Source organism: Engraulis encrasicolus, chromosome 4 (genome assembly GCF_034702125.1).
Source record: "Engraulis encrasicolus isolate BLACKSEA-1 chromosome 4, IST_EnEncr_1.0, whole genome shotgun sequence".
NCBI classification, from domain to species: domain Eukaryota; kingdom Metazoa; phylum Chordata; class Actinopteri; order Clupeiformes; family Engraulidae; genus Engraulis; species Engraulis encrasicolus.
In genome coordinates, this window is record NC_085860.1 from 27,866,091 (window position 1) to 27,887,895 (window position 21,805).

At 42.3% G+C, this 21,805-nt stretch overlaps 2 protein-coding genes across 3 annotated transcripts in view; one reads left to right on the plus strand and one right to left on the minus strand.

Moving 5' to 3' along the window:
- Positions 1 to 3,133: 3,133 nt before the first annotated feature.
- On the minus strand, positions 3,134 to 10,285 carry LOC134447562 (ADP-ribosylation factor 4). Its single transcript, XM_063197082.1, has 6 exons — positions 10,075 to 10,285; positions 9,445 to 9,525; positions 9,232 to 9,341; positions 8,167 to 8,238; positions 5,131 to 5,256; positions 3,134 to 3,321 (listed from the first exon to the last, which is right to left on the minus strand). The coding sequence occupies exons 1-6, from the start codon at positions 10,139 to 10,141 to the stop codon at positions 3,235 to 3,237; spliced, it is 543 nt and encodes a 180-aa protein (XP_063053152.1). The 5' UTR covers positions 10,142 to 10,285; the 3' UTR covers positions 3,134 to 3,234.
- Positions 10,286 to 14,317: 4,032 nt separating this feature from the next.
- The window catches only part of si:dkey-30c15.2 (uncharacterized protein LOC558938 homolog), a 12,724-nt gene continuing 5,236 nt past the window's right edge, over positions 14,318 to 21,805 (plus strand). The window contains exons 1-6 of one of the 2 annotated variants that reach the window (XM_063197075.1): positions 14,318 to 14,405; positions 14,544 to 14,587; positions 15,653 to 15,716; positions 17,544 to 17,681; positions 21,279 to 21,374; positions 21,681 to 21,730. In XM_063197075.1, coding sequence (XP_063053145.1) covers positions 14,376 to 14,405; positions 14,544 to 14,587; positions 15,653 to 15,716; positions 17,544 to 17,681; positions 21,279 to 21,374; positions 21,681 to 21,730 — 422 coding nt within the window. In that variant the 5' untranslated portion in view covers positions 14,318 to 14,375. The remainder of the gene's footprint in view (positions 14,406 to 14,543; positions 14,588 to 15,652; positions 15,717 to 17,543; positions 17,682 to 21,278; positions 21,375 to 21,680; positions 21,731 to 21,805) is intronic. The other variant, XM_063197076.1, reaches the window with a different exon arrangement.

Consider the following 21,805-nt stretch of genomic DNA (forward strand, 5'->3'; position numbering starts at 1 on the left):
CTCGGGCCTACTACTCAGATATTAATTGGTGGTATTTACACTGCCTGGCTGGGGGAGTTATTATCCAACATTCTCTCCACCATCCTCCTCGGACCATGACTAAAGTACCATGGGCATGGTATAGGCCTACCATGTCCCCACACTGTTCCCTAGGGTCACCTGTTGGGCTGTTCCCTTGTTCAGATGAGGCATAAATGCAGTTTTGTTGTGTGCACTGTGTGCTATTACAATGACTATGTGGGACTTTCAGTTTCATGATTTCGCAAGTAACTTCTTTTCTCTGGGATGCCATTATTATTTGTTTGCAGTCCACTTACAATTTTTCCAAGTATGTTCTTTTAACTCAGATCATTGAAAACAGCCATATGTGGTTTCTTCCATTGTTGATGTATGCCACTAGGATGGGACATTACAAAAAGTAAAGATCAACAGTTTTAGTTTTTTGTGTTTTTGAACCCACACAAAAAGATGACCATTTGAGTCATTCAGTATTGATCTGTTGAACTGTGATGAAGTTAACAGATAATATTCATACAAGCTTGCTGTGGTCCATCAAACACACACTCACCAGGTTTCATATTCCACATTTTCTGATGATCAGTCATCCCCCAAACTCATTCTTTAGGATGATATGTAAACATGAAAACAGAAGCATTGTGGGCTCAACAGCATATTTTTTCATCCAAATAACTTCCTCTAAATACTCAGTCTAGAAGTCGCAAACTTTGAATCTAAAGTTCACCTTGTACTGCTCAATCCCAAGACCAGATCATCCTTTTTAGTTTTTGTAATTAATAATCATTGTTCATGGTCCCCATTAGTGTTGGGCAGTAATGCATTACAAAAGCAATGAATTACTGGAATGCATTACTTTTTGCTGTAATGCAGTAATGCAAGGCGTTACAGGAAAAAAATATGTAATATTTACTTAATTACAATGCTAAATAACTTAAGTTATAAGGCATTACAATGACCTGGATTTCAGTTGTATTCAATGTGGTGGGTCAGAAAGAAGCTACTCCTGAACGTGATAGTTTTTATGCTGCCAAAAACACCTTCTGGATGGGAGGTGAAAAGTCATGACTCATGAGCTTGATTTACACGGTAATAAATTGCCAGATCCATATTTTATAATAGTAATATTGTAGAGTAAGGGATTACTTTGAAAAGACAGTAAAGGTAATGCATTACAGTTTTTGAGTAACTTGCCCAACACCGGTCCCCATCACAGGAAACTAAATAAAGTTAAGGTCTGTAACCCAGAGGGAGCAGGTGCAATCAAAATACCAGTCGACATGTCAAGCATACGACCACATGTTTTACTGAGAAGTGTAGAAGTGACAAAGTAGATGAAGATGATGACAACCAAAATTATGAGATGACACCAGAGTAAGATGACAGGCACTTTCAGCTGCATATGGTCTGGCACTCATGAGGGGAACAGAGAAGCAGAATGTCAGCGAGTTATTCTAGTTCCCCTCCTACCCTGCGGCCTCTGGTCAATTGCCTCCGTGTCTGCTCGTCTCGGCAGAGCAAACAATAAAGGTGCTATGCTGGGGGCTATTCAAGGTGCGGATTTGTCAAAAAAACAGAAGGGAGGATATGTTTCAGATTACAATGAAATTACATTAAAGTGTGATTAAAATCATGTATAAAAAGTTGAGATATCATCAAAACCAGAAAGGGGGACAATCCCCTCACACACACACACCCCGTACAAATCGCACCCTGGGGCTATTATTGCATTACCTTCTAGCTCCATCTCAGCTCCAATGGCGGTGAGATTTGGGGGTGATGGTGGGGGTACACTCTTTTGTTAGCAGGGCACAAGCAAGTGGATAAAACTTCACACTGTTGGTGTGTGTTCGTATATACTATGGACGTGTGTGTGTGTACGTATATACTATGCACGTGTCTGTGTACTATTGGACTCATACCACTGGTCCATGTGTGCATGTGTGGTAACAAGACTTAAGGGGTACATTCCAATATGCAACCTTGCGTCCTCCACTTGTGCTTGTGGCCTCGCCCCGCCTCTTAGCCCCTCCTCTGTGTCAGCCTAGCTGTCAGCCTAGCCAAAACAATTTTTGGGGGACTAGTCTTCATTCACCATCCAGTTTGCAAATGAGAAAATGATTTTACAATTGAGCTCTTGCAAGATATTGAAATATAATGCTGTTGTCAGTGATGTCATCACGACATATTACTTCCTGGTATGAGGTAGTAAGCACAAGTGGAGGACGCAAGGTCACATATTGGAACGCACACAAGGTCTGTTTAGACTCCTTCAGTCACAGGACACGCAGGATGAGATCTGCCGCCACCCCCCGCTGACAGTATGTGTCCTGCAACTGAAGGAGGAGTCTGAACCAGGCTTTAGTTCTAGTGTGTGTGTGTTCAGCTCTAGAAGGTCAAGAGGCCAGAGTGGGAATCTCCAGGTCTTTAATGAGTTCAGTCATGTCAGAGGCAAGCACACAGCAGCAAGAAATACTGGCTGACACACACACACACACGCACGCACACACACACACACGCACGCACACACACACGCACTTTACAGAAATGTAGGCAGGGTGTGTAGGGTCCATGCAGGGAAAGGAAGCTCCATTTCAAAATTCCCACTTAAACATTTCCATTCATACATCTATCCATCCTACAAAAACTGTGACAGATAAGGTAGACGAATGCACACCCTGCCATCAGTCTAGAACGAACGAACGAACGAACGAACACACACACACACACACACACACCGTGAGATTATAGGGCCAATCAGGAAGAGCCTCGTTTCAACCAAGACTTCATTACCCACAGTGCACCCCACTCGTGACAGCTGATATCCTCACTGCTAATGGATGACATCACAGCCCCCCGGAGCAAATTGGAAAGCGCTATTTTTTTACAGTCATAGAAAATGAGGTGTTCTTAAAAGCAAAGGAGGACAGTTAAGGGGGTGGCAAAGGGGGGGGGCAGTTTTGGGGGGAACACACAGGAAGTAGAAAAGAAAACAAAATCATAAAAGAATAAAGAAAAAAAAAAGACAAAGAGGTGCTGATGTCTTTCATGATGACGCCTTCGACTGATCACACTTCCTTCAAAACGCAAGGAAGAAGAGAGGCCACAACAAGTCCCTTGATTGGAAGTCTCTCTCTCTCACTCTCTCTCTCTTTCGTTCACTCTCGCTCTCTCTTCTATCCGCTCTTCCTTTCCTCTCCTCTTGCTCCTGACGAGCCTCTAGTGTTTGGAGAGCTCGTTGGAAAGCCAGTCCAGCCCCTCGTACAGTCCGGTGCCCTGGGTGGCACAGGTGGCCTGGACGTACCACTGCAATGACAAGAAAATACAATGATCAAGTCAGCAAGTCAAATCAAGTCATGTCGGCTTTATTGCCAATCTCTTTACATGCGCTGGTCATACAAAGAATTGAAATTACGTTTCTTAACTTTCCAATGCAGATATAGACATAGACCTTAGGTATGGACATAGACAGTTAGACAGACAGTACAAATACATTACACCTACAGTACCTATACAATACACATACAGACATATTAAGTGCAAGACTGGGCAACAGAAGACATAAATATAACATACAGCTCCAGGCCACTTTATTAGAATAGCATGAAAAAGTTGATTTATTTCCATAATTTCATCAATAATGTTAAACTGTCATGGATTATAGATTCATGGCCCAGTTTTTTAACTATTCCAATCATTAAATTGTTTATTTTTACACATTTTGGTCTTCCAGCTCAAAAAAAACATGAATTGGGGAATTCGCATCATTAGAATATTGTAATAAAATCACAATTTTCTTCATCAAAATTTGTTTCACATCAGTGCACATCAAATCAGTTGAAATTTGGTACTTTCTACACAACATGCAATATTCAATACTTGGTTAGGACTCTCTCTGTCTTAATATTATTAATAATAACGGCCATGATGCGTTTAACATTGAAGTCAATGGCAGAAACAGTGCATGGGAGTAATGGAAGGCCAGATATCCTTGATGCTTTGCCGTCAGCTGTTTTTGTATAGCTGACCTGGTGTCCCACACTTCATTCTTCAATATACCCTGTAGATTTCCATGCCACGTTTTGTCGCTAACTCACCGGTTTAATTCTAAATCACCAGAAATGAAACCCCATTGAAAATGAATGGGGTTTTATTTCTGGTGATTTAGAATTAAACTGGTGAGTTAACACCAAAACGTAGCATGGGTATCTACGGGTATATTGAAGAGTGAAGTGTGGGACACCAGGTCAACAAACAAGAACAGCTGACGGCAAAGCATCAAGGATATCTGGCCTTCCATTACTCCCATGCACTGTTTCTGCCATTGACTTCAATGTTAAACGCACCATGGCCGTTATTAAGACAGAGAGAATCCTAACCAAGTATTGAACATTGCATGTTATGTAGAAAGTACCAAATTTCAACTGATTTGATGTGCACTGAATTTTGATGAAGAAAATTGTGATTTTATTACAATATTCTAATAATCCGAATTTCCCAATTCATGGGTTTTTTGAGCTGGAAGGCCAAATTATGTAAAAATAAAAACTTGAATGATTGGAATAGTTAAACAACTGGGCCATGCATCTACAATCCATGACAGTTTAACATTATTGATGGAATTATGGAAATAAATCAACTTTTTCATGCTATTCTAATAAAGTGGCCTGGAGCTGTATATTAAAAAGAGGTATTGTTGTGCATTTTCAATTATGTCCTATTGTGACAATTCTGATGAGAGAGTGCCTGTGTGTGCGGTACAGCCCTGTGCCTTAAGACATGTTATTCCGATGACAGACAGGGAGTACAAGTGTATGTGTAGGTGTGTGTGTGTCCTGCAAGTACACTACTGCAATGACATATAATAATCACCAGCCAAAATGGCTATTAGATGCTAATTTTACAAGCCAAACATGCACTCATTAATGGGTCAAAGTGGCTAGTAAGTTGCTGTTTTCTACCAGCCAAACTGGGGATGTGAATGGGCCCAGGACTAGGTTACTGTACCAGTGGCCCAGCCAACAAACATACATCTGTGAAGTTATGTGTGTGTGTGTGTGTGTGTGTGTGTGTGTGTGTGTGTGTGTGTGTGTGTGTGTGGCGTTGTGGGCATACCGTTCTGCTGCGAAGGCTCTGCAGGCCCAGCTTGTCTGTGAGCTCGCTGACGGCCATGGCGTTGGGCAGGTCCTGTTTGTTGGCGAACACCAGCAGCACAGCATCCCTCAGCTCATCCTCTTGAAGCTACACACAAAAACACCACACATTACATCATTACATTACACTTGGCCGACAGGAGTTACAGGAGCCTTGGAGCAATGTGGGGTTAGGTGCCTTGCTCAAGGGCACTTCAGCCATGGATAGAGGTGTAGGGAGAGGTAATGATTTGAAACTGCAACCCTCTGATCTAAGGCCACCTCCCAAACCATTGGGCCACAGCTGCCCTACCACACACAATTAAAGACATTTCAAACAACACATCTAGACAGGTGGGTATTCAAAGAACATGGTTAAGTGATAAAACCTGGATAAATTAACCTGCATTAGTAGGTGGTAAATCTGCTGATAGATAGCCCATAGGTGCATTTGGGCTCTCCGGTCTCTTCTATTAGATGATTTACAACCACTACCTCAAGGTTGACTTAACCCGATTTGCTACTTAGCCAAGTTTGTGGCATACTGCCAAGGTCCTTGACACCACCTTCCTGTTTCAGAGACCATCGTGTACTGCAGTGATTATAACTTTAGGGGTGCCAGTCATTTCTCCAGACTTGCATCCTGTCCTCTGTCCTCACTGTTGGCTTGGGATCAAGTCCGTTTTTTTTAATATATATTTTTTAGGGCTTTTATGCCTTTATTTGTGATAGTAAGAGAGTGACATGAAACGATTGGGGAGAGAGAGAGACGGGGAAAGACTGGGAAATGACCCGGTCCGGAATCAAACCCGGGTCGCCAGCGTAGTAACCCAGTGCCTTACAGTTAGGCTACAGCAGGGCCAGGTAAAGTCAGTTTTACATTGGACTTTCACAAATCTAACATCTAAAATACAAATGTGATCCATCTGAAAAAGAACACTTGTCAAACCAACTTTGGAGCAGACAGACGGGGACAGCCGTGGACCAATGGTTAAGGAGGTGGGCTTCAGATCAGAGGGTTGCAGGTTCAAATCCCACCCTTCCACTCCCTACCACACTCCATGGCTGAGGTGCCCTTGACCAACGCATCTAAACCCATACTGCTTCATGGACGGTAACATATACCCTGTAGGTAACTAAGTTGCTTTGGTTAAAAAAGTGTCAGCTAAGTGTAATGTAATAATAATGTAATGCAAAAAAAAATCTCATGAGCCTCAAGGTTCAATTTATTTTCTAGATCGTATGTGTAGTTAGTGTGCTACATTAATAATAAAACTGACCTATCCCAAGTTGACAATGAGGACAGCAGAGAAGACACAAGTTGGGAGAAATTACTTGCATTCTAGGTGCATTTTATCAATATGGTGGATACATGGCACCTTTGGCCCACCCACAGCGAAGGGAAAAGTAACTAGCTTTGAACGAATGGCAGTTAATGACCAGCTATTAGCAGAGGGGTGGAAAACGGATTTATTGCAGTCGTAATGAGCCTAAAAAGCACTCCGAAAATTTACTTTTCATTCCAATGATGGAAAATTAATGTGGAAGTGTTTGTAAATAATCTGCCATAGTATTTGCTGATTTTTTTTGTCCATAATGATTTCTCCATTGCAATTTGTCTACATCGCTATCCTCCACAGTAGCATTTGTCAACTTCCAGTTTGTAGGGGGAAATCTCTATGGCCAAATACAAACTTAATTAAATATTTTTTTATTATACATTGCATTATATTTATAGGTGTATATTGTGGATGCATCATAGCAATGGTAAATGCATGTTACAATTCCTTTCGCGAACACCCGCTCATTGACTGCTCTTCTAATCTCAAATTTTGTTTCACCTTTGCTGACCTAGCGTGCTCATTTTAGGGGCGTGGTGCAAAGTTGCCATCTGTTAAGTGCGCCATTATACAAATATTGTTTCATGAGCTCTTTTCCCAAAGGCTATAAATTCATTTTCAAAAATATTTTAAAAAGTAAAAAAAAAGTTTTATTGGCTTTCTCTTTTAATGTAAGTGAAAGTAGTGGCTTAATATTTACATTTGTTATGGAAATATCAGATAACAATAACCCAATCTCTAGCTAGAAGGGCGGTTGTGGCCAAGTGGTTAAACTGATAGGCTTAAGAAGCGCAGCGGTGGCCTGGTGGTTAAGGAGATGGGCTTTAGATTAAAAAGTTGCAGGTTCAAATCTCACCCTCCCACCTCCTCACTCTATGGCTGATGCACCCTTGAACAGGGCACCTAACCACTAGGGATGCAAATTATTGATTAATTCATTAATCATTAGTTGATAACCTTATCGATCGACTTACGATTAATTGATAAGCAGCGTTTCCCCCGAAATCTCAATGTTTCTCGAAAAAAAAAATACTAAATCTAAAAATTTTAATTAAAAATTGGGATAATATACCACATTTCAATTAATTCTACTTCAATTCTTTAATCCAAAAGGTGATTTAAATATCCCCACTAGTCACACCCCTCTTCACACACACTCTTCACATGTCCATTTCACCTGGTTCTCTTGTCAGTTGAATTGTCGATTAATTGCAATTAATGCTTTTTAATCGATTAACGCATTGGTCAATTAAAGTCGATTAATCGTTTGCATCCCTACTAACCACTCATGGCTCCAGGGACTGTAGCCAATACTCTATGCATAACTGTGAGTAGCTCTGGATAAAAGCATCAGTTAAGTGTAATGTAATGTACAATCTAATGAAAACTTTCTTATTGAGCTTACTGCCATATACTAGTATGGAGCCCCACACTGTTTAAACCACTCTGTATTAACCACATTATTATTAAGATCATGTGCATTATTAAGCATCAATGGTGGATCCATCTGGATTCATTAATCCAGTGCCACGTATTCCCAATGACATGGTTTTACCTGTCCAGGTAAAACCAGGTCATCAAACAAGTAAAAACAAGTAAAACCAGGTCATTTGGAATATGTGGCACTGGACTGTAAACTAATGAATCCGGGTTGCCCATCGCTGTAATAATGATCTCACCATTTTGGAGAGCTCCTCCGCTGACTCGGCCACTCTCTCCCGATCATTGCTGTCCACCACGAAGATCAGACCCTGAAGACACAAGGACTCTTGATTAGAAACATACCCACATACACAATGAACATAAAGGCATACACTAATATCACATTTGAAAGAAGAGCATGTCAAGTTTAGTCATTAATTTTCAAAATGTATGCTGTACATTTACATGTATTGTATTTACGATTTAATTTCTACATAACACACTAATATTTACTGGTCTGACCAAAGTAAATTAAGTTTGACAGCCAAGGCTGTCCATGACTGGTGATTCAAATTGGCAGACATGGAGAAGATCAAACTATCAGTGTATGAAGTGTACATCTTCATAATGGAGGACTTTGATTGAAGGTGATGGTAAATATACATGCACAAGATATTTGTAAATGGGCAGTTGTTCTGGAAACAACCCATAAAAAACCGTGCACACACCTCATTTCACTTGTGATGACAGACGTCAGTGTATTAAAATATAACTGAGGATGTGGAAGATGCTAGATCAGTCACCCATGATTACTACACCTGATTTTGTATGTGAAACTGTAACATAAAATGCAGAATCTACCCATTTTAAAGCGGACATAACCCTATCTTGTTGCTCATTATTCAACTAACACTAACAGTAAATGAGAGCAAAGTCCGGTAGTTGGTGGGTTACTATAGGCCTACTATATACATAGGTTCACCGTGTTTATAAACACGATGTTGTGAGAAGGGCCAAGACACTGGCAGACAACCACGTGAGCTATTTTTTTGATTGACAGCGGTTTCCAACAATCAGCGGTTGAGTTGTGCACAGCAGCCAGGAGAAAAGAAAAATGTCAAACCCATGTATATTGTAGACTACAGTTCTGTACTAGTGTGTACAAGACCGCATAGTAAGTAAACAAACGAGGTGCTTGATTCTGTACCAATACAAAGACACTTCCACTTGCTTCCCTTGAGTCCCTTCACTCTGCAGGGGCAATAACACCTGCTGTAAAAGAGTAGGTGTATTTGCATTGGAAAGTGTGATTGCTGACCCACCTGTGTATTCTGGAAGTAATGTCTCCACAAGGGTCGGATTTTGTCCTGGCCACCGACGTCCCACACGGTGAAGCAGATGTTTTTGTATTCGACTGTTTCTACGTTGAAACCTATATAGCACAAGAAACAGCGTATAACTCAGTGTGTCTTATGTACTAGCTACACGTCATACATTACTTCAGTCTGTATCAATAAGGTGCGGGAAGGACATACCGATTGTTGGGATAGTGGTGACGATCTCTCCGAGTTTCAGCTTGTACAAAATGGTAGTTTTACCAGCGGCGTCCAAACCCACTGTAGATAGATACAGATGTGACAATACATAATCACAGAATTGACTAGCGCACAGACAGCTTGGCTGGACTTTCATCTAAGTGCCAAGGGGGATAGTCAGCTGGTTGGCTATGCTTACAGACAGGTTACACGTAAGCATTGGCTAGCAAATGTTATGGTGAGCCAAAATTTGAGGGGAAAAAATGATCAACAATAATTCGTGTGCTCTGCTAACGTTAAGAAACGCTGGTATGAGTGTTTTGTTCACACCCTAGTTTTCAACGAGAAGCTACAGGCTCGACACCCTGCGCTAAGTTCCGATGGCTAACTTAGCCATGAAAGACATCATCCACGCACTTAACACGTTTGTCTTTATAGCCACCAAATCTGTCAAGGCAAGTCTCTATATTTTCAATAAAGTATCGTGTCGTGGCGTGTTGGGCTTCCTCCTTGGTTTAATAACTTGAAGACTTTATCCCGGCATTTCCTTCTTCCAGGAGTGGCTAGCTAGCATAGTTAACGCAGATTAGCTTATTAGCTTGAGCATCCAGCTGATTAGGCGAGACTCACCCATGAGTATCCTCATCTGTTTCTTCCCGAATAATCTCGAAAAAAGCGAAGAAATTGTAAGCCCCATTTTCGAAACACCTGTTTTGACCTGTTTGTGTCAAAAGTATTTGCCAAAAACTGAGTTTGTATCAGTTAAAGAGTCGTAGTCGTTCAGAGTCCTTTGATATGCGCTTGCGTGCTGCCACGTCCTGTCGGCCACCGCGGAAGATATGACGTGCAGTGTTGCCAAAAACAATTCAGCGAAAGTCGCTATTGGCTCGATGAAAAGTCGCTAGAAGTCGTTAGATGACGTTATGACGTTACGCATGATGTCACAGTGTCACGCATCGGCACACTGATCTACAGGAAACTTGCCCACATGCCTTGGTCCACAGTCCAAATAGGCGGTACTAGCATAGCCTTTCTACCTATAGCCGTCCCACAGGCTATTCGCCCCATTATACAAAATTTGGCCGCAGTTCAATGGATTTGCATTAGGGGCGCTGTTCAGACAGAGCAGATTGGGGTTCCCCTATTGGGCTGGGGCTAATGGCCCACAATAAGTCCTCCCTAGCAACTGAAACCTGGACATATTACGGTCGTCTCTGACTGCAAATTAAACATTAAAATTTAAAACACAGTAACCTATGCGTTATATCCGTCTAGTTTCTTACAGCTTCGACATTTGTGAGTCAGTCTTCACTAGCTTCTAGCTAAGGAAATGACGACATCCAATTGGTGAATGGGGAACTAAACCGGATGCTAACGTCGGCGAGACGTAGCCTAGCCACAAGCTAACTGACAAACGTGAGGCCAACAACGCGGCCGATCGTGATGTACGCCACAAATAGACCAATCGACCTCATATTTAGACACTACAATGTTGATTTCTGCCTTCGATTTTCATCAGTTAAGAAATCTAGCGTCGGATTAACACATTTTTAAGGTAGTAAAAGCGAGTTGTCGCCATGTTTGTTTTCCAGGAACACCCGGGTAGAGAGCTCACGTGCAGCATTCTGGGTAATTGAGTTTCACGTTATTCATGCACAAAATGCGTGTTTTTTAAAAAATGCAATGAGTTTAAAAAATCAAACCAAATGCCATTTGGAAGGGCAATTTACACTTCCTTTAGTAAAAATAAAATGAAAACCGGTGACCTTCCATATCGGACACATCAGTTGCGTCTATTGTGGAGCTTCATAGGACCCCCATTCATTCTGACGGCTCTCCTCTGCTTGAACATCGCCGCCCCGTGGACAGTACCACCCGGAAGAAGCTGCCAGTTTGGCCTCTCCTCTATAAATCCTCTCTGGTACTAGCTACTTTTTGGAGATCAGAGCTAATCTGCAGCCCTGCTTAACCGTGGGAAACGCTTCTGACGGCAGCGCAGAGTCAGAAAAATGATGAATTTGTCACTGAAAATGCACGTTTTAAAAAGTCGCCAGATGCACCAAAAAGTCACTAAAGGCGCTAGATGAGGGGTTTTTTTGTCGCCAGTGCCCGGGATTCACTGCGGTCGGTGCGGCCAGCCTGCTAGTGCTCATTTAAATTCATATGCATAAGGAGCCGTTGTGGTGGCTTTTGTGATACGCACCGGATGTATCTGCTTGTAGGGTAGACCGAGTAAATTTAAGTACAGGGTACAGTTGAGGTAAATCAAATATACCTGTGTAACAACAAGACTCTGATCTAATTCCAAAGTGTAGGCATAACATAAATGACAGTCCCAAAACACTTGGTGACCATATCGAAGATTGTGTAGCCTATCTCGGTTTGTTGACATTCGGTTCCTGCCATATCTTTGTCCCATATCGCTTGCCGTAGCCTCATACAAGCAGATGTACATGCGCATGAGAATTCCTGTGCGTATCACAAAAGCTGCCACACCGTACTGCATCATGTGTCACGTCTGTCTCTACCCGCCACTGAAAATGCATTGTGTGGTGTCGTGGGGAGGGAGACTGATTTGCCTCTCACAAGACAAGCGAAATAGTCGCTAGATTTGGCCAGATTGAGCCTGAAAAGTCGCTAAGTCGCTAGATGATTTTTTTTGTCGCCAGAGGTGGCCAAAAGTCGCTAAATCTAGCGACAAAGTCGCTAAATTGGCAACACTGATGACGTGGTTTCCTGCTCAAGTTGCCACCCCTTGCTCCACCAAAAGAATATGAACCAGACCAGACTCCATCGTGCCCCCTGTAGTTCTAGGCATGCGTTTATTGTTTTTGTTAATTTTCATGGGAAACAAGCCCGTCTGCATTTTACAATATGAAATCTAGATTTTAAATAGATCGTGACCCTCTCAAGTTGGCAACATAAGTCTTCATTGTGAGACATCGACATGTCAGAAAGAGATGGTAATACTAGGCCTATGGAATGGGGCATTCCAGATAGGCTCCTCGTAAACCAGCCTAAAGTTTTTCAAAATTACAGTGTTTTCTGAGTTCGCATGCTGCCGTGCATCAAACAGGTGCATAGCCCCAATTTGATTTTCTAGAGTGGCTCACTTGATTGTGTGTGTGTCCTCAACATCACCACCAGATGGCGGCCAAAGTCAATAAAATAGGACACTGATGCAGGTCAACCTCGTAGAATGCAATTTCCTACATGCGGTAAGACTCCTTCTGACTCACATAGAAATAGAAACAGCAAAACATTCACAATAATGTATATTAAGTCATGGTTGGTTATACATGGTTGGTCTAGCTCAGACTGGGTGAAAAACACACATGAAACCATCGATTGAAGATTAGGCCATGGAATTAGATTAGATTCAACTTTATTGTCATCACTCAGTAGGCTAGGCCTATAAAATACATGGTAAAGAAATGCAGTTAGCATGTAATCATAAGTACAAATAGAAGAATACATATAAATTATGGGCAGCCTTGGCCTAGTGGTAAGAGAGTTGGTCTTTCAATCTAGGAGTTGCAGGTTCAAATCCCCCCTGACCTCTCCCTACATCTCCATCCATGGCTGAAGCAAGGCACCTAACCCCACATTGCTCCAGGGACTGTAATCAACACCCTGAAAAATGATAATTGTAAGTTGCTTTGAATAAATGAAAGTGTCAGCTAAGTGTAATGTAAATTGCCTACAGTAGCCCTATGTGCAGATAAGCAACATATTTAATTATGAATGCAGTTATAGCCTGTACACCAGTGAGTGCAAATGAGATGGTTATACAGTAGAATGTACAGATAAATAGGGTGTCAATAGGCCTAGTTCTGTGCTGTGTATAGGCTAGTAGTTATAGGAGAAGTAAGTACAGGTAAGAGGGGGAGTATGATTATAATTAGCCTGTAGGCTATATACAGAAGTAACTAACTTGCTATACAGAGGTATTGTACAAATAATATACAATACAATACAATACAATACAATACAGTACAATGCAATGAATACATACAATAAAATACAATACAATACAATACAATACAGCGATCTACATAAATCAGACACTGTGTGGGCCCCCTATATACATGGGGCCCTGGTCTGGTAACTCAGTCACGCTTTATCCCCTTGTACGTCATACGACACCACCACCCGGGGAAGGCATCTCATCACCTAGAGTAGACTCCCTCAATGCTCGGAAGTGGAGCACCTATGAGGTGTTGGGCAGTTTTCACCACCTTCTGTGGAGTGCTTTGCGGCCAGTTGAGAGAAGTTGCCATACCACCAACTAGTGGAGTGCATCTTTCCTTAGCACATGCAATTTCAGTGGACTTCAGTCAGTACACACACACACCACAGAGAGAGAGAGAGAGAGAGAGAGAGAGAGAGAGAGAGAGAGAGAGAGAGAGAGAGAGAGAGAGAGAGAGATGCTGACAGCTTTAGCCAGGTCCAGGACAAAGCCATCTGATGTCATGTACTATGCTCTCTCTCTCTCTCTCTCTCTCTCTCTCTCTCTCTCTCTCTCTCTCTCTCTCTCTCTCTCTCTCTCTCTCTCTCTCTCTCTCCACAAGAGAAGTATCATGGGTATTTAATATAGGCCTATTGTACGGAATTATATTGAAAGGCATCCCTTTCTATGCACGTGATCATATGGCAAGTTTCTCATCGCTGAAGCGAATACCTGAAGTGTGCGCTCAGGCTGGGACTTCCCACTGACTGCGTCTACCGTCTTCCGCCGCAGTACTGTACAACGACACGTGATCCATTTCAAGAGTCCAGGGTCCCGCCGTCAAGGCAGGGTGTGGGACGGGCTGCAAGTTAATGAAACACTAGCAACACTACACTGCTCACAGACTGTTCACCCGTCCCCTCACTACAGCACAGGTGTTCCCCATTGTGGATGTCTGCCGCGCTCTGGTTAACCCCGGACAATGGATACCGCACGCCTTGAAGAGTGGCAGGTAAGTCAGACAATATTAACAAGCTGTTTGGCTTGAGGCGGTGGCTGTTGCATTCATTTAGCACAAGTGAATTTGTGCGAGAACAATAAATAAACAATAGCAGCTCAACGTTAGCCTATTGTTGTGTCTCCTCTATAGATTTTTATTCTGTCGCTGATGTACCTGTCGGCTCTGAGTTTAAGGTGAGTTTTCATCTTTAATCGAGTTGGCCTCTTTGTCATAGGAATCTGACACTGATGTTTTGAAATGTTATAAATCAGACTTTTTTCAGACGCTTTTGTTCATGAATCAATGCAATACGTGAAAAAGAGACTGAAAGTTTGACGCCTCTGGCGTAATCTGTTCCTGCAATGAAACTTGTCCAACCAGTGGGACAACTTGGCTATTTTCACTGTTATCAGTCTGTGCATATTTTTAAGATTAATTTAATCAATATTTTCTTATAATAGGCTAACCAATGTATTACTATTAGTACAACATGATGTCAATAATAGCGTCTCTGTCATCCACGTTATTTGACACCTGAAAGAAATTGTAAATATCTCTAGTAAACTAACCAGTAACCTAACTGAACAAGCATTATCCTCTCTGTCAATTCGATGTGTTCAGACCAACACTGAAAAGGACAATATTCGGCCGAATTATGCTCCTGCCTCTTTGTTCTTTTTTTTGTAGCCCTCGTTGTCGCTTGCGGTTGTTCAGTTAACGTGCAGGTGCATTTGCACTCTAGTTGCATGTATCGCACTGGTGTTGGATGCCGCAGGCCTTTTCAGAGCCCGGCATCAGATTTAATTGCCTTATAGCCAACTGTGTTTTGGAGAAGGCAGAGTCAGGGTAACCTGGTTCTCACGCAGATGGATGTGTGACGAAGATCCACGAAGCACTAGGGGTCTGCGCGAGAGCCAGGCTAGAGTCAGGGGCCATTACATACTAAAGGCGTCATTTCAGCACCACGCCGGTGGACAGCGCCCCGACCACCACCCCAAATAACAACTGGCACACAGGCACTGGCACCGGTTAGAAGTGTGGTGGAAACAGAAATGCTGGGGTATTTTCTACTAGATATCATATCTCCCTGCAGCTATTTGCCCTCGGTATCAATGAGCATTAGCCTGGAATGCATCTGTGTTTGGTGGAAACGTCATTCAGCCACATAGAGTATAGTGCTAACTACAGAGTAAAGAAGATAAGCTACTTGCATGAGATTTGAGGGAGTTTAATACCATGTCTTTTGCCTTATTTTACAGTTTGGTGGGAAGCTTCTCTGTTGTGTGTGTAACCATCATAAAAAGGCATGACCTCAACAAACAGGTGAGTGGGGACTTGTGTTCTTGCATGTGAGTGGGTGTGAGCATGTCAGTGCATACTGTGTGTGTGTGTGTGTGGGGGGGGGGGTGATGGAATGTGATTGTGTTGGCTGCTCACTCACGTTTCAGTTTGTGTGTGCCTTATCTATGGGGTGGCATTATCTGAAAGCACACATCCAGCCCTACATGTGAATCAACAGCGGTGGTGCAAAGCAAAGATCTAACTGTGCAGGTGTGTGCAGAGCAAAGGCCCACGTATACAGCCATCACGTAGATCTAAGCTGTCTCATGCATGCATGACTTATTTGATACTTAGCCCCATATGAGTAGGACCCCAACACACACACGCACACACACAAAAGCCAGTGATACAGATTCCTACAGACCACATATCTTTTTGTTAAGGAATTGTCTCCTATTGTCTCCAATTGTGTGTGTGTGTGCACGCACATGTTTTGTGCCTGTATGCCTGTACATATATGTACAGTATGTGTAGCCTATGTGTATATGCCTGTATGTTGTGTGTGTGTGTGTGTGTGTGTGTGTGTGTGTGTGTGTGTGTGTGTGTGTGTGTGTGTGTGTGTGTGTGTGTGTGTGTGTGTGTGTGTGTCATGCTGCCATTGCTCTCATTGGTAGTTAGTTATCAGTGTTGATCAGCTCAGTGACACAAGTCTGATACCATCTCCTCACGTGAAGGCATGTCAGCAATGCGTTATATAGGAGAGGGCAGCACAGTTGGCACAGTGCAGAGCAGGACTCACAATAAAATGCAATGTTAATTCAACACTTAGAGAGTTGTTTTAACATCTTCGGGATTGTATTTTGGTCCCAGAGTACTCTCCCATTTTTACCGCGCAGGTGGGGTTTAGTGCCTAACGGCTGAGCAAGAGGTGAAAGATATACAAGCCTGTCTGTTGGCCTGTGTTCAGTGCAGTCCGTGCATAATAAAGGCTTGGCGCACTGAGAGTGTCAATGATTAACTCCCAATGCGGAGAGCATTTACACTGGCAATCAGGACATTTCTGTGCACTTTCTGATTCCAAGGTGCTTAATGGCATGGCTGTGTAGAGCAGGTTATTCTCTATTTGGGGGCCCTAATGGAACAGAACATTTGCAAAGGTCCCCGTAGCCTCTTACTGCAGATGTGGTCGCCGGCGGGCCTATTCACTATTTGCTGAAAATACTCAACTACATCAGAACAATATTGCTTTGACAGTACAGAGAGCCTTAGGTAGCAGATTAACACATAGCCATTACAATTTTGGTGACAGTAAGGTTATAGCATAGGCTCTACGCTAAGGGGTTATTAATAACTGCACCCCAAAGCGCGGTTATCGCAATTGTTGTATGGGACAGTTCAGAGGACACAGTGGGTATTTCTCAAAACCTAGTGCGCATACTTCCAAGTGTATTCAGCCTAATTAGTCACACCCAGTGATTGGACACTCTTTAGTAGTCACACTCAGTGATTGGATACTCCGTAGAGTTCACTAAAGAGTGAATCCAATCACTGGGCGTGACTAATTAGGCTGATACACTTGGAAGTGTGTGCACTAGGTTTTGAGAAATACCCAGTGAATTTTTGACACTTGTCATTAACTATCCTACAATTAACGCTGACCGACAACTGTAGGTGATTTGTGTCACAAACTCTAACAGTTTGTGTCTAAACAGTCTAAACATTAACAGTCAGACGACCGGACCGTGTCTCCAATCTAATTCATAACTTTTCAATAAAGAAATTGCATTTGTAATTTCTTGTCTTGCCTTTCATGTTTTGCCTTCTTGTCTTTATTCTTATTGTCTTTGTTTGCTGTTTGTTGGGTCTCAGGTGAAGCCGCTGCTCCAATTGGGTCTGGCTGACTTCCTGGCCTCTGCGTTGCTCACGGCAACCACCGTCCTCAATTTCCTGTCTGTAGAGGTGCGCTCCGACGTGCTCCTCTGTGAGTTCGGCTTGCCCCTTGCCCTGGTAAGTATAGCAAGATCACTCACTCACTCACTCACACACACACACACACACACACACACACACACACACACACACACACACACACACACACACACGCACAGACCCAAGATGTGCTGAGAGTGCATGGTCACTTTCAAGTTATTTATTAGGATTACGTGCTTAATGAGTTCGCTTCAGTATACTTTTTATACTGTGTTGGGTATATTTTTTTCCTAATGTGAATGGACATTAGGTGTATTCTGTTGAGCTCTGTGTGGGTCAGTGTGTTCCTGATTTGAAAGTCTTACCAGTCGGCTTAGCATTTTGCCTTGAAGTGCCGAAACAGTCAAGTCATGGTTTCCGCGTAGTCCGCTAAGAACGCCGCGTTCAGACAGGGCATGCATTGTCAATTATGTCACCTGTGTTGAACAGCATTCACATGATGTTACGAGACCATACGTCACCTCTGTCGAAACCTCTCACTCACAAATACCTGGAGGCATAGACACACAGACATACACAGACACACATACGCACACGCACACGCACACGCACAGACACACACACGCACACACAAAAGCACACACACACGTACACACACGCACACACACACACACCTGAGGCCTCAGTGAAATGCTGAGTCATGGCAAGTTCACATACACACATTCAGACATGGCCGGAACAGACTGTACCCTCTAATGGTAGTTAAACGTAAACTCTGTGCGTGTGTGCGTGTGTGTGTGTGTGTGTGTGTGTGTGTGTGTGTGTGTGTGTGTGTGTGTGTGTGTGTGTGTGTGTGTGTGTGTGTGTGTGTGTGTGTGTGTGTGTGTGTGTGTGTGTGTGTGTGTGTGTGTGACTCATAAAATGTACCTGTATAAAGGCAGGCAGTGTGCACTCCAGATGACCTGGAAGCAGTGACCTACAACAGTGTTTCCCAACCAGGGGTACGTGTACCACTAGGGGTACGCGAGCACACCTCAGGGGGTACGCGGGAAAATGTGATAATGACAATTGAATGGAGTATAGTCATACACAGTAAAAAATGCAGTGTTAATTCAACACTTAGAGAGTATTCAGGGACCAAATAAACTCTAGAAGGTGTTAAATCGACTCTGTTAGTGTTGCATTAACACTGCAGTTTTTACTGTGTACTGGGCTAAAGGAATATACATAGAGAGCATGGGATAGGGGGTACTCATGGTACAACAAAAAGGCTTAGGGGTACGCGAGTCAAAAAAGGTTGGGAAACACTGACCTACAGTATGCCTACTCTATAGAGTCAGTCAGAGCAAAGGCAGACTTGGCATAGCATAATGCACTGGTTCTTAACCTGGGGTGCGCCAGAGATTTCAGGGGGTGCGCAAAATTTTGTTTGTGTTAACGTTGTGACCAAAATTCTGCTTCCAAACATTATAATCAAGTCAAATCAAGACCAAACTAAATCACTAAACCTAATGTAAAGTCATTAAAGTGTTCATTAATGTCTAAAGCAAGAATCATTGTAATTATTCCCTTACATATTTTTTGTGTGCGTATGAGTGATTCTCTAATTCGCCTACACTTTTAAGTCCGTGGATTTTATTTGGCAATTCCACTAACTATTAACTGCATCCAATGATGTTTTGGGCATTAGAAAACATTTATCTTTCATATAATACAGAAGGTGTAGACATAGCATTATTTCCCTCAGCAAGAATGAATATTTAATACTGGTTTTGGGCGTTTTCATGCCGTCCTGTTTTCCAAATGTCAGATTCAGTCTTCATATTAGCATGTAAAGAAACTTGTTTTGCCCAAGACGATTGCAAATGTTGATTCACAGTAATCATCACAATATGACAAAACTGTCAGAAAGACCACTGTCCTTTCCATTATACATGAAATTTGCCATTTTGTGTGTGTCCACGAAAACTGTGTTTACCGTGTCACGGTCTGAAACCTCCTCCATAAATCAGTAATGGTTTGGTCTTAGGCCATACGAATAACATCACGTGATGTCATAACCTCTTTGGCAGGATACGGAAGACTTTTTGGTAAATTTTGAGCTCCATCCTTCCATAATTTAATCCATTCTTTTTCATGTTCTCATAGCGGGAAAATTGCCTGTCAAGTGTGTTATCAACATATTCATAAGAATCTGAATTAGAAATCACATGTAGAAAAACACAGATAAAGCATACAGATACATGAATTGATTAAGGTGTTGTGGTGGAACTTCTGAGGTCCTCAGTTAGCACAACACCATAAAAATGGCTGAAATGTCAACGGTGTTACCGTCAATGGTGTTACAATTAAGTATGACAGTCAGGGTTGCCAGATGAGGCTGATGATTTCCAGCCCAAAAAATTATCAAAATCCACCCTAAAAACCCGCCCAATTCTATTGATTTATATGGCAGTGGGAAGGTTTTTCTGATTGATGCCATTTTTACCCGCACACGGCCATCCTAAGCAGCCCAATTGGGCGGGAACCAGCCCAATCTGGCAACACTGATGACAGTTGAGGAGGAGTATGTTTTTGCCAATTTATATCCATATTGACAGACAAACAAACAAAATAATGTGTGTTCTAGGGAGATGGGTTTGTCTGCTCTGTTTTTTTCTCCTAAAAAAGTGCCGACTTGTTCCCCTGCACTGTTGACCGTAACACCATTGAGTAACACCGTTGACTGTTTCGAAAGTGTTTTTGCGCTATTGATCCCTTATGTGTTGGAAAAATCCTATGAACATACACTAGGGATTATCTCTGGAGATAGTCTTGTGTAAGGAGGGTGACTATATTCAAATCAGACGTTACAGGGATTTATGATGAAAAATGTGTCAGTCTTTATCACAGTGACTCATAAAATCCTACTTATGAAGCTCAACAATCACATTTTCTATATCAGTTGCACAGATTAATGACAACATTACTGCTAAGGGACATACGCACTTTCAAACATATATTGTTTCAACTCTGTAGTATTTTTATATATGTTTGAAATGATATAGTATTTGTCCATAACACTGTTGACAAAATAATTAAGCAAATGTTCGCTTTCATTAGAGTATTTATCAAATGATTTAAGATTAAGCTTGGCAATTTGTTTGCTTGGAAACTTAAATATATACACTATGTAAACATCTAGGTCATTTAGTTGAAAAAAAATACTGATAATTGACATTTTGCTTTTGCCAAAAGCGTAGTGGAATCGTAGAATCGCTCGTATACACGTGTAGACGTTTGGGTTGGGGGTGCGCGGCTTGTCTAGGGCACAGGTTAGGGGGTGCTTCAAGAAAAAAGGTTAAGAACCACTGGCATAATGTATCCAATGGAAGACATACAGTGGCATTACTTCCTATAGTGAAGGCAGACACTGCATTACCATTATTTAACAGTAGTGTTTATTACATGAAAAGTAGACACACTATGGATTGGCCTGGTGTCAACATGATATATAAAACTTAATTAAATGTGTTTTTGTAAAAGAAATAGTTTCCAAAGCTTGTTGGAATTCCCATGCTCATTTCTCTGTCTCTGTGTCTGTCTCTGTCTCTGTCTCTCTCTCTCTCTGTCTCTCTCTCTCTCTCTCTCTCTCTCTCTCTCTCTCTCTCTCCCTCCTTCTCTCTCTCTCTTTAGATGTTCTACTGCATCTCGTTCCTGTTGTCTATTCTGTATGCATGTGAGTCCACATCAGGCATCCAGGGCAGGGCAGATTCAGATAATCATACTGAGGTAAGGTAACACACACACGCACGCACGCACGCACGCACGCACACACGCACACACACACATACCGGTGTACACACACACACACACACACACACACACACACACACACACACACACACACACACACACACAAACCGGTACACGCATACACACACACACACAAACACATACACACACGCACACACACACACACAAACACACACGCACGCACACACACACACACACACAAACACAAACACACACGCACGCACACCCGCACACACACAAAAATAAGTCAAATTCTGATCTGATCAGCTTGTCTTTCTTCAGCAGATCAGAGGAAGAAGCAGGTGGTTCTCCATCATCTATGCCTGTGTCTGGTAAGCAGCTAGCTTTGTATTCTATATAGTGCAACATTCAGTAATACGTACATAGTGACATATTGCAGAGTACTG

Excerpts from the sequence above, each read along its gene's own strand:
- LOC134447562 (XM_063197082.1), bottom strand. The coding sequence starts at position 10,141 with ATGGGGCTTACAATTTCTTCGCTTTTTTCGAGATTATTCGGGAAGAAA. Across the intron at positions 5,257-8,166 it reads CGGAGGAGCTCTCCAAAATG|CTTCAAGAGGATGAGCTGAG; the intron begins GTGAGATCATTA and ends TTTTGTGTGTAG. Across the intron at positions 3,322-5,130 it reads AGAGCCTTCGCAGCAGAACG|TGGTACGTCCAGGCCACCTG; the intron begins GTATGCCCACAA and ends TTGTCATTGCAG.